The 18,759-nt window shown below is 47.6% G+C and overlaps 1 protein-coding gene across 3 annotated transcripts in view; it reads left to right on the forward strand.

Annotated features, from left to right (window-relative positions):
* LOC126199329 (poly(A) RNA polymerase gld-2 homolog A-like) overlaps nucleotides 1-18,759 on the forward strand; it is a 162,759-nt gene that overhangs the window by 82,790 nt on the left and 61,210 nt on the right. For 2 of the 3 annotated variants that reach the window (XM_049936174.1, XM_049936173.1), the window contains exon 8: nucleotides 8,182-8,310. In XM_049936174.1, coding sequence (XP_049792131.1) covers nucleotides 8,182-8,310 — 129 coding nt within the window. Of the gene's footprint in view, nucleotides 1-8,181; nucleotides 8,311-16,528; nucleotides 16,676-18,759 lie in introns of those variants that run through there. The other variant, XM_049936176.1, reaches the window with a different exon arrangement.

The raw sequence follows: 18,759 nt of genomic DNA on the forward strand, positions 1-18,759 counted from the left end.
CTTCTTTTCTGATGCTATCACAAAATCCCTTCATCATAATGACAGATGTGTTATCAAATAGTTTGGTGTAGATTTTCTAAAGCATGTTTTGCCACAGCAGATTTTTCAAAACAGTGTAGGCACAAGCACATCTTGTGTTCCATCTGGCATTGCTGCACAGTGCATAGTGTTTGACCGACATAGTAGCTACCACACTGACATGGAATTTGGACACTCAAAATGTTCTAAACCGAAGATTGTCCTTCACAGGCCTTATGAGATGACATATTTTTGCTGGGGGCCAGAACACTAATGAGCTGTTATGTCTCTTCAGGAGCCGGCTAGTCTTTCCTGACACTGTGCCACAGGAAGGCAAAAACACAAGTTTCTTGTTCTCTTCTTTGGTGTTTTTTTCCCTGCGTGTGTCACCAGGAACAGATTGATACCTGGCAGTGATTATAGCTATTTTCCCGGAAGCCTTTTTGGAGGTGGCTTAGTTCAAGTGACAGATTTTCAGCATCTGAGATGACCTTTGCTTGGTGGACGAGGATGTTCAGAATGCCATGTTTTTTGCCAAATGGTGGTGTCTAAGAGGGTACAGATACTGATTCATGTGTGTAGGTTTCCTGTATCCACTGTGTCTGAGGCAGCCATTAGTTTTCCAGTGAACAAGGACATCAAGGAAGGGCAGTGCACCATCTATCTCTGCTTCCATCGTAAACCTAATGTGTTTGTGAATGCCATTCAGGTATTCTAAGAATTCTCCCTGTTTTATACATCTGTAGAGCTATATGGTAAAGCTGTGATTGACATAATTGTGTGCATCACATAGAGAACATCGATTTCATCAACCATATTAAACATGTGTGTCTTGAGCAAAGCGATATAATGCTTATTTTTGATGTGGTCTCCCAATTTATTCATGTTACTATCAGAGACTGCATATATCTCCGCTCCCAGTTATTTGATAGTATGATTGTGGGATTGTTTAAGCTCATGTTGACATCATTGTATTTCTTATACTGTGGCCAGTATTTTGACCAGTTGTTCAACATGGTGATGGGAAGACCGTTAGCTCCGTCCATAGCCAGCGGTTTTGCAGAGAAATGTGAAGACTTCGTTTTGGACAGGGCTCCAGATTTCTTTTATGGTTATGTTGACGACACCTTTATCATCCTGGCCCACAGATGTGAAAAAATGGGACATTTCTTAGAACACATGAGTGGCATTTATGACCGAGTTAGCTTTACTGTGGAATTAAAGATAGATGAATCATTGCACTTCCATGATGTCCTAGTTTGCTAGAAAACTAATGGATGCATCAGTCATGGTGGGTACAAGAAACCTACATACATGGATCAGTATCTGCACTCTCTTAGACATCACCATCTGGCTTAAAACAGTGGCATTCTGAACTACCTCATCCACCACGCTAAAGTCATCTCAGATGATGAAAATGCGCCACTAACATCTTAGCCACCTCTAGAAAGACTTCCAGGAAAATGACTACAATCACCACCAGATATGACAGGCTATTTCTGGTGAAATGTGCAGGAAAACCACCACTGAAGAAATAGAATAAGAAACCACCTCCGAAGAAGAGAACTAGAAACTTTTTGTCTTTCTGTGACAGTATCGGGGAAAGACTATCCGGCTCCTGAAGAGAGAAGACATTTTATCGTTGTTCCGCCCCCAAGCAAAAATATGTCAGCTCATAAGGCCTATGAAGGGCAACGTACGGCTTAGAACATATGGAGTGTACAAAATACCTTATCAGTGTGACACCTACTATGTCGCTCTGTTCAGTCTGAAGCAATGCCAGACAGACACCAATAATACTGCCATCTTTAAGACTTGCTAGAGTGTCCCTCCCCCGTGCACTCTCCCCCTCCCCCATGCACTCTCCCCCTCCCCCGTGCACTCTCCCCCTCCCCCGTGCACTCTCCCCCTCCCCCGTGCGCTCTCCCCCTCCCCCGTGCGCTCTCCCCCTCCCCCGTGTGCTCTCCCCCTCCCCCGTGCGCTCTCCCCCTCCCCCGTGTGCTCTCCCCCTCCCCCGTGTGCTCTCCCCCTCCCCCGTGTGCTCTCCCCCTCCCCCGTGCGCTCTCCCCCTCCCCCGTGCGCTCTCCCCCTCCCCCGTGCGCTCTCCCCCTCCCCCGTGCGCTCTCCCCCTCCCCCGTTCGCTCTCCCCCTCCCCCGTTCGCTCTCCCCCTCCCCCGTTCGCTCTCCCCCTCCCCCGTTCGCTCTCCCCCTCCCCCGTTCGCTCTCCCCCTACCCCGTTCGCTCTCCCCCTCCCCCGTTCGCTCTCCCCCTCCCCCGTTCGCTCCCCCCCCTCCGCCGTTGGCTCTCCCCCCCCTCCGCCGTTGGCTCTCCCCCCCCTCCGCCGTTGGCTCTCCCCCCCTCCGCCGTTGGCTCTCCCCCCCTCCGCCGTTGGCTCTCCCCCCCTCCGCCGTTGGCTCTCCCCCCCTCCGCCGTTGGCTCTCCCCCCCTCCGCCGTTGGCTCTCCCCCCCTCCGCCGTTGGCTCTCCCCCCCTCCGCCGTTGGCTCTCCCCCCCTCCGCCGTTGGCTCTCCCCCCCTCCGCCGTTGGCTCTCCCCCCCTCCGCCGTTGGCTCTCCCCCCCTCCGCCGTTGGCTCTCCCCCCCTCCGCCGTTGGCTCTCCCCCCCTCCGCCGTTGGCTCTCCCCCCCCTCCGCCGTTGGCTCTCCCCCCCTCCGCCGTTGGCTCTCCCCCCCTCCGCCGTTGGCTCTCCCCCCCTCCGCCGTTGGCTCTCCCCCCCTCCTCCGTTGGCTCTCCCCCCCTCCTCCGTTGGCTCTCCCCCCCTCCGCCGTTGGCTCTCCCCCCCTCCGCCGTTGGCTCTCCCCCCCTCCGCCGTTGGCTCTCCCCCCCTCCGCCGTTGGCTCTCCCCCCCTCCGCCGTTGGCTCTCCCCCCCTCCGCCGTTGGCTCTCCCCCCCTCCGCCGTTGGCTCTCCCCCCCTCCGCCGTTGGCTCTCCCCCCCTCCGCCGTTGGCTCTCCCCCCCTCCGCCGTTGGCTCTCCCCCCCTCCGCCGTTGGCTCTCCCCCCCTCCGCCGTTGGCTCTCCCCCCCTCCGCCGTTGGCTCTCCCCCCCTCCGCCGTTGGCTCTCCCCCCCTCCGCCGTTGGCTCTCCCCCCCTCCGCCGTTGGCTCTCCCCCCCTCCGCCGTTGGCTCTCCCCCCCTCCGCCGTTGGCTCTCCCCCCCTCCGCCGTTGGCTCTCCCCCCCTCCGCCGTTGGCTCTCCCCCCCTCCGCCGTTGGCTCTCCCCCCCTCCGCCGTTGGCTCTCCCCCCCTCCGCCGTTGGCTCTCCCCCCCTCCGCCGTTGGCTCTCCCCCCCTCCGCCGTTGGCTCTCCCCCCCTCCGCCGTTGGCTCTCCCCCCCTCCGCCGTTGGCTCTCCCCCCCTCCGCCGTTGGCTCTCCCCCCCTCCGCCGTTGGCTCTCCCCCCCTCCGCCGTTGGCTCTCCCCCCCTCCGCCGTTGGCTCTCCCCCCCTCCGCCGTTGGCTCTCCCCCCCTCCGCCGTTGGCTCTCCCCCCCTCCGCCGTTGGCTCTCCCCCCCTCCGCCGTTGGCTCTCCCCCCCTCCGCCGTTGGCTCTCCCCCCCTCCGCCGTTGGCTCTCCCCCCCTCCGCCGTTGGCTCTCCCCCCCTCCGCCGTTGGCTCTCCCCCCCTCCGCCGTTGGCTCTCCCCCCCTCCGCCGTTGGCTCTCCCCCCCTCCGCCGTTGGCTCTCCCCCCCTCCGCCGTTGGCGCTCCCCCCTCCGCCGTTGGCGCTCCCCCCCTCCGCCGTTGGCTCTCCCCCCCTCCGCCGTTGGCTCTCCCCCCCTCCGCCGTTGTCTCTCCCCCCCTCCGCCGTTGGCTCTCCCCCTCCGCCGTTGGCTCTCCCCCTCCGCCGTTGGCTCTCCCCCTCCCTTTCTCAGCCATGGACAATGTCATCCTCCAGTGGAACTGCGGCGGTTTCTTCCACCATCTTGCTGAGCTCCGACAACTTCTCAGCCTTCACCCTTTCTTCTGCATTGCTCTTCAAGAAACTTGGTTTCCAGCGATGCGAAGCTCCGCCCTCCGTGGCTATCGGGGTTATTATAAGAACTGGGCAGCTTATCTGGTGGCGTCTGCATCTATGTCCTTCACTCTCTTCACAGTGAGTCTGTCCCTCTACAAACACCTTTAGAGGCTGTCGCTGTTCGGGTGTGGACGCCACAGGCTGTTACTGTCTGCAGTCTGTATCTTCCACTGGATGGTGATGTCACGCAGCATATCCTGGCTGCACTGATAGCCCAATTGCCGCCACCTTTCCTGTTACTGGGCAACTTCAACGCCAATAACCCTCTTTGGGGTGCGTCAGTGGCCACAGGTCAAGTGCCACTATTGAGTATGTATTGGCACAGCTCAACCTTTCCATTTTAAATGATGGTGCCTTCACACATTTCAGTACGGTGCATGGCACTTACTCAGCCATCGACCTTTTGATGTGCAGCCCTAGCCTCTTACTGTCTGTCCAATGGAGTGTGCATGACGACCTGTGTGGTAGTGACCACTTTCTAATCTTTCTGTCACTGCCACAGCATCACTCTTCCGGGTGCCCTTGCAGATGGGCCATGAATAAGGCTGACTGGGACTTGTTCTCCTCCGTGGCCGCTATTGCGCCTCTTTCTAATGAAGCCATTGATGCGATGGTTCACTTGGTCATCACCGGCATCGTTACTGCCGTAGAATCTGCCATTACCCGTTCTTCTGGGTCCCTTCGGAGGAGAACTGTGCCTTGGTGGTCGCCTGCGATCGCCGAGGTGATAAGAGATCGCCGGCGGGCGCTCCAGTGTCACAAGCGACATCCCTCAATAGAGCACCTCATCGCCTTTAAACGGCTGCGTGCGGGGGCCCGCCGCCTTATTCGCCAACACAAGTAAGAGTGCTGGGAACGGTATGTCTCCACCATTGGCCTTCATATCTCTCCATCACATGTGTGGGCCACGATTAGGCGCCTCTATGGCTATCGGACCCCTGTCAGCGTCCCTGTGCTCTCAATGAATAGAGCCGTTTGTACTGACTCCGACATCATTAAAAACTGCGTGGCAGACCATTTTGCTCTCTGTTCTGCTTCTGTGAATTACCCACTGGCCTTCCGCTCCATTAAAGAGCGGTTGAAACTTTGTAGCCTTTCATTTCACACCTGCCATCCTGAATCCTACAATGTCCCATACACTGAGTGGGAATTCCACAGTGCCCTAGCCGCTTGCCAGCTCGCATCCACTGTCAGATGCTGAAACACCTCTCAGTGGACTGCCAGCGATGCCTCCTCGACCTTTACAACCGTATCTGGGTCAAGGGTGAGTTTTTGTCGCAATGGCTGGAAAGCATTGTTATCCCCGTTTTGAAACCTGGCAAGAACCCATTGGAGGTGGACAGCTACTGCCCCATTAGCCTCACCAACGTTCTTTGCAAGTTTCTCGAACGCATGGTGAGCCGGCGGTTGAGTTGGGTACTCAAGTCTCGGGGCCTCCTGGCTCCTCTTCAGGGAGGGTTCCGTAAAGGCAGCTCTGCCACCGACAATCTGGTGAGCCTAGAGTCAACCATCCGTACAGCCTTTGCCCGCCGTCAGCACCTGGTCGCTGTCTTTATCGACATGCGGAAGGTGTACGATATGACATGGCATCATCACATCCTCTCTACGCTTCATGGTTGTCGTCTTTGGGGTCCACTGCCGATTTTCATCCGAAATTTTCTGTCGCATTGTACCTTCCGCGTGCAAGTCACGGTCTCCCATAGTTCCTCCCGAGTCCAGGAGAACGGGGTACCACAGGGATCTGTCCTCAGTGTCTGCCTGTTTTTTAATTGCAATTAACAGGCTCGCTGCAGCGGTGGGAACGTCTGTCTCAGCTTCGCTGTATGCTGACGACTTCTGCCTCTACTATAGCTCCATTGGCATTGCAGCGCTGAACGTCAGCTGCAGGGCACTATCCACAAAGCGCAGCCTTGGGCTGTAGCGCATGGCTTCCAGTTTTCGGCTGCCAAGACCTGCGTTGTGCATTACTGCCGGCGACGAACAGTTCACACTGAACTGTGGCTTTATCTTGCCGGCGAACTTCTTGCTGTCGTGGAGGCACATGTGTTTTTGGGTGTGGTTTTTGATGCCCGGTTGACTTGGCTCCCACATATTTGGCAGCTTAAACAGATGTGTTGGCGGCATCTTAATGCTCTACGATGCTTGAGCCACACCAGCTGGGGCGCTGACCGGTCTACCCTCTTACGGCTCTACCTGGCGTTAATCCAGTCCCATCTGGATTATGGGAACCTGGCTTATGGTTCAGCATCCCCATCTGCGTTGCGGGTGCTGGACCTAAATCCTTCACAGTGGGATCCGACTTGCCACTGGAGCTTTCCAGACCAGCCCTGTGGACAGCATACTTATGGTGGCAAGTGTCCCTCCACTGTGGTTACGGCGCCAACTTTTACTGGCCGCTTATGCTACGCCAGTTTGTAGCTTGCCCGGGCATCCTAATTATCATCTCCTGTTCCCTCAGTCGGTGGTCCATCTCCCAGAACATCGGTCCCGGTCGGGTTGTACAATAGCGGTCCACGTCAGTGAGCTTCCCCCCGGGCTTGCGGTTTTCGCTCTTCCACCTCCCTTCCAGACTCCTCTGTGTACACCCCCGTGGTGTGTACCCGCCCTTGCCTTCGGCTCGAATTGGCACAAGGCCCGAAGGACTCAGACCCTCCGGAGGCCTTCCACCGTTGCTTTCTTTCCTTCCTTGCCATGTATCAGGGCTCTGGCGTTGTTTACACTGACGGTTCGATGGTTGCTGGTCGTGTCGGTTATGCCCTCACTCTAGGGGACCATTACGAACAACATTCATTGCCGGCTGGCTGCAGCATTTTCACTGCTGAGCTGATCGCCATCTTTTGTGCCCTAGAGTATATCCGATCCTGTTCAGGTGAGTCCTTCGTTATCTGTAGCAACTCCCTGAGTGGCTTACGAGCTATCGACCAGTGCTTCCCTTGCTCTCGTCTGGTGATAGCTGTCCAGGAGTCCCTCCATACTCTTGCCCGTTGCGGCCGCTCTGTGGTCTTTGTGTCGACCCCAGGCCATGTTGGGATACCAGACAGCGAACATATAGACCGCCTGGCCAAACAGGCCACCTGTAAGCCATCTCTGGACGTTGGCCTCCCGGAGACTGACTTGCGAGCGGTCTTACGCCGCAAAATTTTCAGACTTTGGGACACTGAATGGCGCGCCCTGCCTTCACGAAACAAACTTTGGGCCATCAAGGAGGCTACCGGTGTGTGGCGCTCCTCCTTGTGGGTCTCTCGCAAGGAGTCTGTTGTCCTCTGCCAGCTGCACATTGGGCACACATGGATGACGCACGGCCACTTATTGCGACGTGAGGACCCACCTTTATGTCGCTGTGGATCCGTTTTGACGGTGGTCCACATTTTGTTGGAGTGTCCCCTTTTAGCTGTGCTCCGGCAGACATTTGCACTGCCTGACACACTCCCTGCCCTTTTAACAAATCACACTGCCATGGCAGGCTTAGTTTTGCGTTTTATTCGGGCAGGGTTTTTTTTATCACTTAATCTGAGTGTTTGTTATGTTTTTTGTGTTTAGTCTGGCCTTTGGCGTACGATTTTAGACTGAGCTTTTAATGTGTTTCTCGGTAGTTGGCTTTTCCTTTTTTGTCTCTATGGTCGGCCAACCACTGTCACACACTGTGTGATTTTAATTTCTTTTGTCTGGTCTCTGTCTGTCTTTCTTGTCCTGTGTCGTCTGTCATCTTTTCCATTGTTCATTTTTATTCTGTGTGGGTGTTTTCAAGTTTTGGAAAAAGGGACCGATGAGCGTAGCAGTCTGGTCCCTTTAATCCCACAAACCAACCCATCCCGCGCGCACTCTCACTGCCCCCATCCCGCGTGCACTCTCACTGCCACCATCCCGCGTGCACTCTCACTGCCACCATCCCGCGCGCACTCTCACTGCCACCATCCCGCGCGCACTCTCACTGCCCCCATCCCGCGCACACTCTCACTGTCCCCATCCCGTGCACACTCTTCTCCCTCCACCTCCTGACTGGATGCACCCAGTGTGTAACTTAAGAGAGTTGTTGTTGCATTTTTCATATTATAGCATTATAAACAGTTATGCAGTTGCATTGTTTGCTTGAAAAAGTCTGAGCTAATACTACAATATGGTTTTCCTTTGTTACAGTGGATTGGAGAGTTCGACCTCTTGTGTTAATTGTTAAACTTTGGGCCCATGCCCATAACATAAATGACGCTAAGAACATGACAATATCAAGTTATTCCTTAGTGTTGATGGTAATTCACTTTTTGCAATGTAAGTATTAAATTAAAATAATCTGGATACTAGTGCATGAAAAATAGAGGTTTAAATTTTATTTTGTTGATAACAATCAGAATTAAAAAAAAAAATTGTGTGCTGTAAAAATAAATGGTATTCTTACAGCTGCTGAAATGATTTTCTGTACTTTTTGTGATGTGAAAAATGCTTCATATTAGTTGTTCATCTCTGGTGTCCTATCCTCTTCCAGGCTCGGAGTGCTACAAGACAGGATATGCCACTTTGTTTTACAATATACCATCTTCTACAGCTTTGGTACCCATAATTGCATATGTTGTTGGAGTATTCAAAATTTACTGATTGCCTACCAGGACAGTATCTTACCCAGAAACAGGTTCCATGATCCCTTTTTTTGTGTGTGTGCCCCCCCTCCCCCTCCCCTCTAATGAATGTATTGCTGCAGTGAACTTAGCAATAAACCTATACTCTTGTTCTCAACTATTACCACTTAGATTTTATAAACCTGAAAGACAGCATTCACCAAGCTTTTGACTACCTCAAAGTTCTTGATTTAGTGGATCTCCTACCCCTAATGCTATCATCACCACCTTAAGTAACACACATTCAGCCACCCTACATATGCAGTAGGTTCGTCCATATGCCCGACTCTCTCTCTCTCTCTCTCTCTCTCTCTCTCTCTCTCTCTGTGTGTGTGTGTGTGTGTGTGTGTGTGTGTGTGTGTGTGTGTGTGTGTGTGTAAATTTTACTCCTGACTGCAGAATTCGATTATAGATTAGCAATTTCTGCTCATTTGTGGTGAACAGCAGTTAAGTGCTTTAAATAATTTTAGGAAAGCTGGTGTAGCCTTTGAGAAAACCTTAAAAAGATAGCTGTTGAAGCTCAAAATTATGAGTTACAGATTTTTGAAGATCACCAGTAACAAAATTTCAAGTACACTCGTGCACTGAACTTTGACTAAAATATCCTTAAATTTGAAGTCATTTTTTAGTTTCTTTGTAGCTATGAAGTTTCTGTATTTCACAGTGCTTTCCAGTGAACACAAATCTTAAAGGGAGCCTGCTGGATCACAGTGGATGTATTTATCTTGTACCACTGGGGAACACTTGTCACTCAACTGACAAGCTGTTGTCACTTTGTCTCAAATGAAGTAACATCACATTCTTCTTCCACTTTGTGAGCTGCTAAATTCAATGTTAAACTCAGGATCACTATTGCCGTCCTTTCTAGAAAGCCCTGCCTGAACAATAATACAGGACATATGATGAAAGCGCGCAATTTGTTGTCGAGTATCCAAAGCTGTACACAATGAGAAGGATATCTAATGGCAACTAGCTCAACCAAAAAATGACATCCAGTCTACAAATGTATGACCAAATGCTCTCTGGTGCTGAGCACTTATCAGTGCTGAAACTGATGTAAGCAAAGTTTTATTTTTTCGAAGCTCTGTTCTTAAGCTGCCTTAGTACACTTGGGATTTTGAGTTTCTGTCAAAAGAATAAAAATGTGATAACTTGGGATTTAATGTCAAGGGGTTAAAAAAATCTTACAGCCACTGCAGGTGACACATTCATAAAGGAGATCACTGAGTGATATTGGATACACGGGCAAAAGTGTCAAACATTTGCCGAAAGAATTTGATTATTTAAACATGAGATAATATCTACTCACTATTTGTGAGAAGTTGCTAATGACGGAATAGGAGCAAGAACCAAAAGGTTTGTTGAGCTGTTAGTGACTTTTGAGACAACCCTTACATCATTCATCATTACTGATACCGAACACTTGCTTCATCATTAAGACCTTAGTGATAACCAGGTAAGCACAGTCTGACATCACCACATTTGCTATTACCAAGGAAGACTGAGGCTCTTCTGTATGTGGCATAAAGGATGGTGATTTTTGAGTGCCATGGAACAGTGTATTATCCTGAAATTCTGGCAAAATTAATTTGTACCTAATTTAGTGTATTCATTAAGGAACATGTGCTTCCCATGTGTAACTAAATATAGAGCTCTGGAAGGACTTCATCAGTGTGTGTTAAGTTGGGTGTGACGAACTTTGAATTCCTGATCTTGGAGGCTGTCCAAAGCTGCCAGTTATCAACTGCAATTGCGTTGAAGCTACAAGAAACATGTTTAGGAGTTTCAGTAGCATGCTAAGGTGGGTTAGGGAGAAGGAGAGGGCGGGTGCATTGTAGAAATGATAAAAACCTATCTAGGAGGAGGAGGAGGAGGGAGAACATGTAATCTCTTGAATAGTCTGAATAGTCACATTCCATTGTATTGGCTTGTCCAGGCATGTGATGGCCTTTGTTGACTTATGTTCCACATTTTGTGGATCTTGTTGGCGGTGTGTCTGGGGCATTGGGCTCTAATAGTTCACCTCAACAAATGGTCTCATGTGGTTAATCTGCCTAAAGAGAAAGTGATAAATGGCTACACTTCTTTACTGTGTGTGTGTGTGTGTGTGTGTGTGTGTGTGTGTGTGTGTGTGTGTAGGAGGGGGGGGGGGGGGGGCAGTAGAACATCAAACTTCACGTGATTACAATCTTCTAAAGCTGGGGATAGTCTCTATATTGTCTTGATTGTGTCTTCAACCAGTCTCATTCGTAAAGAGATCAAAAATTTCAAATAAACCTCCCTTAAATCTTTGTCCATGAAACAGTTCTTCAGGGTCAGATGATGTTTAGCTGTGTATTTAATTCTCTCTGGTATTTTTCTTTGCCATGATATATTTGAGTACTTCAGATTTAGGTTACTACAGTAATATTAGTGTTTCTCTAACAGTATGAGTCACAAGAGCGGCTTTTAAAATACCTACATAATGTTTCACACAAGCTACGTTAAAATTTGGATTCTGTAGTGAACTCCCCAGTTCTTTGCATAGTCTAAACAATTAAATAGTGACTGTTACACACAAAAAAAAAAGGCTCAAACTTTTTGGCCTGCTTCATGTAGCCCCACAGGATGGATTGTCTTTCGACTTTGAGGTCTTGCACTCAGTACTTCAGTCTCTGTTTTCTCGACCTGTTGTTCAGTCTTTCCTGAAATGTTTCAAAGATTTTACAATTATACACTCCTGGAAATTGAAATAAGAACACCGTGAATTCATTGTCCCAGGAAGGGGAAACTTTATTGACACATTCCTGGGGTCAGATACATCACATGATCACACTGACAGAACCACAGGCACATAGACACAGGCACCAGAGCATGCACAATGTCGGCACTAGTACAGTGTATATCCACCTTTCGCAGCAATGCAGGCTGCTATTCTCCCATGGAGACGATCGTAGAGATGCTGGATGTAGTCCTGTGGAACGGCTTGCCATGCCATTTCCACCTGGCGCCTCAGTTGGACCAGCGTTCGTGCTGGACGTGCAGACCGCGTGAGACGACGCTTCATCCAGTCCCAAACATGCTCAATGGGGCACAGATCCGGAGATCTTGCTGGCCAGGGTAGTTGACTTACACCTTCTAGAGCACGTTGGGTGGCACGGGATACATGCGGACGTGCATTGTCCTGTTGGAACAGCAAGTTCCCTTGCCGGTCTAGGAATGGTAGAACGATGGGTTCGATGACGGTTTGGATGTACCATGCACTATTCAGTGTCCCCTCGACGATCACCAGTGGTGTACGGCCAGTGTAGGAGATCGCTCCCCACACCATGATGCCGGGTGTTGGCCCTATGTGCCTCGGTCGTATGCAGTCCTGATTGTGGCGCTCACCTGCACGGCACCAAACACGCATACGACCATCATTGGCACCAAGGCAGAAGCGACTCTCATCGCTGAAGACGACACGTCTCCATTCGTCCCTCCATTCACGCCTGTCGCGACACCACTGGAGGCGGGCTGCACGATGTTGGGGCGTGAGCGGAAGACGGCCTAACGGTGTGCGGGACCGTAGCCCAGCTTCATGGAGACGGTTGCGAATGGTCCTCGCCGATACCCCAGGAGCAAGTGTCCCTAATTTGCTGGGAAGTGGCGGTGCAGTCCCCTACGGCACTGCGTAGGATCCTACGGTCTTGGCGTGCATCCGTGCGTCGCTGCGGTCCGGTCCCAGGTCGACGGGCACGTGCACCTTCCGCCGACCACTGGCGACAACATCGATGTACTGTGGAGACCTCACGCCCCACGTGTTGAGCAATTCGGCGGTACGTCCACCCGGCCTCCCGCATGCCCACTATACGCCCTCGCTCAAAGTCCGTCAACTGCACATACGGTTCACGTCCACGCTGTCGCGGCATGCTACCAGTGTTAGACTGCGATGGAGCTCCGTATGCCACGGCAAACTGGCTGACACTGACGGCGGCGGTGCACAAATGCTGCGCAGCTAGCACCATTCGACGGCCAACACCGCGGTTCCTGGTGTGTCCGCTGTGCCGTGCGTGTGATCATTGCTTGTACAGCCCTCTCGCAGTGTCCGGAGCAAGTATGGTGGGTCTGACACACCGGTGTCAATGTGTTCTTTTTTCCATTTCCAGGAGTGTAGTTCATTGGCTCGGACAATTTAGTATAACTTCAGTTTGGATTCATCTTGTCAACACCAAGTGGTAACATAACATCTACATGCACATAATTCTATTTGGTGGGACTTAGCTGCACCATAAAAAAAATATCAGTTCTTGGTGAGTGTCTTAGAAGGGTGTATTTGTTACTAGCACTTACACCCTGCCGTGTAGCAGACTGTACAAACATACAAAAAGCTTTTACTTTGAGCCTCTCTCTGTCAACATAATATACACAAAGAGTAAACTGCTCCTGGCCAGCCACATTTATTGTTAATTATGCCATAATTTATTGAAATGGAAAATGTTTTGGTTGGTGCACAATGTCTTGTGAGAGCCCTAATTACCAGTATTTTGTTGGCATCAATGTGACCTCTCAACACTTCAACCAGATTTTAAGTTCTAAGTTCTAGTACATCATTCCCCCCCCCCCCCCCCCCCCCCCTCATTGAGAAGTTTCATGAGGTTTCCTGTGATTGTTCCATAACCTTTAAGGTTATTTCCTGTTTGGTCCAGAAACTTGTGTGAAGAGATAATTGTTAGTAAAGAGGTTCCAGCTTCCTTCTCATTAGTAGGCATACGTTGCATGAATTGGCTGATGACAGGTATTATGATGTTTTCATGTTTCTGATTAAGTTGTGCAGATTCTCGGTGAAAGTGACTCTTCTGTTGGCTTTCGAACTGTTCTGTTGCTATTTACAGTTACAGAAGCCTTCTTTATCATAAGCAGTTTCTTTATGTGGTGATCTATTGCTCACCATGTTGTGAGACCTAATGCAGTCGTAGAACAACACAGTCATCATTTTCTTCATAAAGTAGCTCCAGATAAGATATAAACCATTCCAATTTACAGGATCTTTCCTTCACAGGAACACGAGACAGCAATGGACAGCATAAATGTGAAGTTATAAGACATTTAATGTTGTCTGACAGGTGGTAGCTTCAAGGATGCGACTGTTTGACTCAGTTAGAAGCAAAAATCGCTATTAATCATAATACTATTTGCATATTTGCACCCATATAGCATAATTTATTGCTGGCTTTGACAGTCGATCATGTACATCTCTAAGTGAATTTGTGGTGGGGAGGCAGCAACAGTATCTGCCCTCCCACCCCACCCCCATGTCCAATGTAGAAGTGGGTGGTGAGTACCCACCAGCCCCTTCCTTTGTCAAAATTTGTGTTGGTTTTGCTGCATAAACAATCACATTTCAAAAGGCAATACTTTATGAAAGATATCCAGCTGTATATGGAAGCGAAATGTGAATGATGAACAGGACAGACAAGAAAAAGACAATGATTTTAAAATGTTGTGTTGTAGAAGAGAGTGGACAGCTATACAGGCAAATTAATTACCAGTGAAGAAATACTAAAATAAATTGTGAATAAATAAGCTTTATGGCACAACCTGACTCAAAAAATGGATACACGATTTGTAACGTATTAGCAACAAGGTTCCACAGCGATTCAGGAATATTTAATATAAATTCAGTCATGGACCAGTAAAGTTTAATTAATTGGGTAATTAATTTTGGTCTTTGATGACCATCTTCAGGACTGAGTAAATCCATTGTACCGAGTTGGCATGCCGGAAAGTAATGGCTCTGAATTTTTTATTCTGTTTTCAATGTTGGTTAGGTATTACACGTTATACATATTACTCAGTCAACTTTCAAGCTTTGCTGTGAGCAAGTTGCAACCCTCAGCCACTAGACGGCTCCGAAACTGAAAGCACAAATGTGAACAATTCGTCTACATAATGAGCACCCTGTCCTACAGGATGACAGTCCCAGACCACACACAACTGCTGCAACACCGGAAAAAGTCTGATGCCTTGGGTTCACTGTAATCGAACATCTTCCATACAATCTTGACTAGCCCCATCCAATTTTCATCTGTTTCCACAACTTAAAGAACACTGTCAAGGAATTCACTTTGATAGTGATGAAGCAGTGCAAGCAAAGGTGAGGTTATGGCTCCGTCAGTAAAGTCAAACCTTCTACAGTGATGCTAACAACAAACTGGTCTCTTATCAGTAGAAATGTGTTCGTCACCAGGGTGCCTGCGTTGAGAAATAAGTATGTTGACATGAAGAAAACAGATATAGAATGTTAATAAGATTTGTTTTATTTAAAACTCTTCAAAAGTTTTCACATATAAAATTCAGATGCATTACTATTCAGCCTGCGCTCATACATAATTTTTGTCATTGTATATGTAGAGGGTACAGTAAGCTTGTTTGGCTGATTAATGTGTGTACCATCTACACTGATCAACCAAAATATTATGGCCATCTACTACCGATAGCCAGGATGCCCACTTTTGGCATAGATAACAGCAGTGACGTGTCATAGCATAGAAGCAATGAGGCCTTGGTAGGTCACTGGAGGGAATTGGCACCACATCTCCACATATGGGTCACATAATTCTTATAAATTCCATGGGTGGGGGGGGAGGGGGGGGCAAGGAGCTCTGATGACATGTTCAATCACATCCGAGATGCGTTCGTTCAGGTTCAGATCTGCAGAGTTGGGGAGGTCAGTGCAACAATTGGAACCCACCATTACGTTCCTTGAACACTCCATAACACTCCTGGCCTTGTGACATGGCACATTATGTTGTTGAAAAATGCCACTGCCGTTGGGAAACTTGATTGTTATGAAGGGGTTAAGAGGTGTCCAACCAGTGTAAGATACTCCTTGGCTGTCATGGTGCCTTGCATGAACTCCGCTGGACACATGGATACCCACATCAGTGTTCTCCAGAGTGTAATGGAACTGCTTGTCTCCATCCCACAGTACAGGCATTAAGGAGCTGTTCCCCTGGCAGACACAGATTTGCACCCTCCTACTGGCATAATGAAGAAGGTATTGGGATTCATCAGACCATGCTATGCACTATCACTGTTGGTGACGTGCCCATTTCACTCGTAGTTGCTGAAGTTGTCGTGTTAACACTGGCATCTGGATGGGTTGTCTGGTTCGGAGGCCTAGTGTTGGAAGTGTTCAGTGCACTGGGTGTTCAGGCACACTTCTGTTCTGTTCAGCATGAAAGTGTAATATTACCTCTTCCACAGTTCACCGCCTGTCCTGTTTTACTAGTATGTCCAGCCTACAATGTGAAATACCTGTACGAGGCATGTCTGCCCAACGCCATGATGTCTATGCCGGGTTTCATCTTGGTTTTGTCATGTGTTGAAGACATTTGCCACAGCACTCCCCGAACAGCTGACAAGTCGTGCAGTTTCCGAAATGCTCATGCTGAGCCTCTGGGCCATCACAATCTGACATCAGTCACAATCAGATAGAATGTGCACCGTCACCATTCTACACATGGACAGCACATTTGCTAATACTACATGCATCGTGCTTCTCTCTGACTACCAGTCATTCCTCACCAGGTGATGCTGCTGTCACCTGAATGGGTTGATATCAGTAGTAGGTTGGTGTTTTAATCTTCTGGCTGATCAGTGTATACATGCAGTGACGCAAATTGATAGTATACTGGATTTACGCAAGAGCTGAAGATAGACCTTTTTGACAAAAATTAATTACCTAGTTAATTAAACTTTTGCAGTCCATCACCGGATTAATAATAAGTAAAAAGAATGGGTAAGTAAAGAAACGTTTTTGTTGATTGTGTTCACAGTGTTGATGTATTGGAAAAATGACATTATGTAACATGTGACAATGCTGAATAATTTATTTTTAATTATATGACCAGATTGTCGGAGACCATTTTCGAGTACCTGTTGGACAACATTATAAGACAGGACAATTTTTATGCAAAAAGTATGTGTGAAAATTATAGTAAAATAAAAGCAGTACTTACAAATTTTTGTTAATAGTTCGTGTTATGTATACCATGAAACAAATGTCAAAATATAATCTTTATAAATAATATTTCGTTATGGATAGGTAGATGCAAATACAAATATCCAAACAATATATAAAATAAAATGGCAAAGAATTGTCATTATGGTGAATATTATCTTTGTAATAAAAAATCATGAAAATTTTCATTATGTTTTCTGTTGTTCATTGAAAGTTGTTCAGTCAAAATGAAATTTGTATGTGTAACATAATGTGAAGAAGTGTTTCTTTCATGAGGTCTGTATGGCTACCTTTCTCTGCTTTGTGTAGAATAGAAATATTTTTCAGTTTTGTCTATTACTTGCCTTATGTTCCTTAAATTTGTAGCAAATGTCAATGGATTGCTTTTTGTTAGTGTTACAATGTTCTTTATATTTTATACATACTTTTCTACCAGTTGTCCAATGTAAAATTTATTGCAATTGCTGCACTGTATTCTACGTGTGCTTGATTGTTGGTAGTGGAGTATCATATTAGATTAATGTCCTGAATTGGATTGCATTGTATTACCAGTCCGAAAACCAATTTTTATTCCTGTTATGTTAAATACTAGCAGAGAAACCCGGTGTTGCCCAAGTATTTCTTTACAGCCATGCATTCCTATTTGTACCATGCGGCATCTGGCTTTGTGCTTAATGTTTATGATGTTACGTTGCCTGAACTGTGTCGTAAAATGATATAATATAGTACGTGGCGTACATGGATATTGTCTGCGAAATTTGTTGCAAATAGAGTTAGTAACAATGATGTAATAAATTTAAACATAATGCATAATATGGCAGTTTTTCACACATTTCATTGTTTATAGTACCATATCTCCTGTACCAAGTGTCATACAATGACATTATTTTTCACTTACATTCAATGGTATATGTACATACTGTCTGTAAAATGGGTCATGAATACAGTTCGTAGTAAACAAGTAATAAGTTATAACGTCATGCTTCATGCGGTACTTTTACTGCTTGAATGGCGGAAAAGTAGTAAGCAATAAACATTTTTTTTTTCTTTCATCAATTTGTAGTGATTGTAAATGGGGAAAAAATTATAAAGGTTTGAAATTGTGTGTCAAGGTTTTCGCAAGTTTCTTAGTGCTTTCATTCCCAAATACTGGATGAATAGAGTCTGGGAATTTGTTGTGGGATACACTTCTTTTCACCCCTTTGGTAGGTAGACAGTTCTTACCCCTACAGCAATTGTTGCCTAACAGTAAGGGATGTGTGTACCAAGTTTGATTGAACTTGGTCCAGTAGTGTGGGAGGAGATGTGGGAAAAACTCTCTCTCTCTCTCTCTCTCTCTCTCTCTCTCTCTCTCTCTCTCTCTTTCATAGTATATTTCGATGTAGCTTATTTTGTCTGATATGTGCTATGACTGCATATTTTTGTTTCTTTTTTCTCTTCATTTATTAAGGTTATTTCTCTCCTACTTATTTTACAGTTCCAATTTTATGTCTATAGATTTTTAACGAATTAAGTATTGCATCCATTTTCAATGGCTGTTTCTCAACATATTTAGCTGTATTTCTGTGTCTGTATGAGAGAGAGAGAGGTAAGCTAGTTGTTTTGTCTGCCGTGGTGTGAACATTTCACTTTGAATGAACAACTAGAATGGGAAAACAAAAATATATTCAAAATTTTATTGCAAAGATAATAATAGGTGTTATATAAATTCTTTGCCATTTTATTTCTTTATTCTATGGATGATGTGTAATTGACATGCCATGCGTCTGCCTTTGCATAGCAAAATTTTATTTAAAACTATTATTTTTTCACGTGTGTGTGTGCGCGTGTGTGTGTGCGTGCGCGCGCGTGCGCGCGCCTATGTGCGAGGGAGAGGGAGATACCGACCTGCTGTTAGCTTGTATTTTACTACAATTTACAGACATCCATTTTGCAAGAAAATTTTACTGTATTCATAATGCTGAACAACAGGTACTGAAAAATGATCTCCGACTGAAACTGATCTTACAATTAAAAATATCTACCAACTTCATATGTTACACAAAGGGTGATAGGGTCATGGAGGGTGAAAGCAGTAGATGGTTCAAATGGCTCTGAGCACTATGGGACTCAACTGCTGAG

This window comes from Schistocerca nitens, chromosome 8 (genome assembly GCF_023898315.1).
Source record: "Schistocerca nitens isolate TAMUIC-IGC-003100 chromosome 8, iqSchNite1.1, whole genome shotgun sequence".
In the NCBI taxonomy this organism is placed as follows: Eukaryota; Metazoa; Arthropoda; class Insecta; order Orthoptera; family Acrididae; genus Schistocerca; species Schistocerca nitens.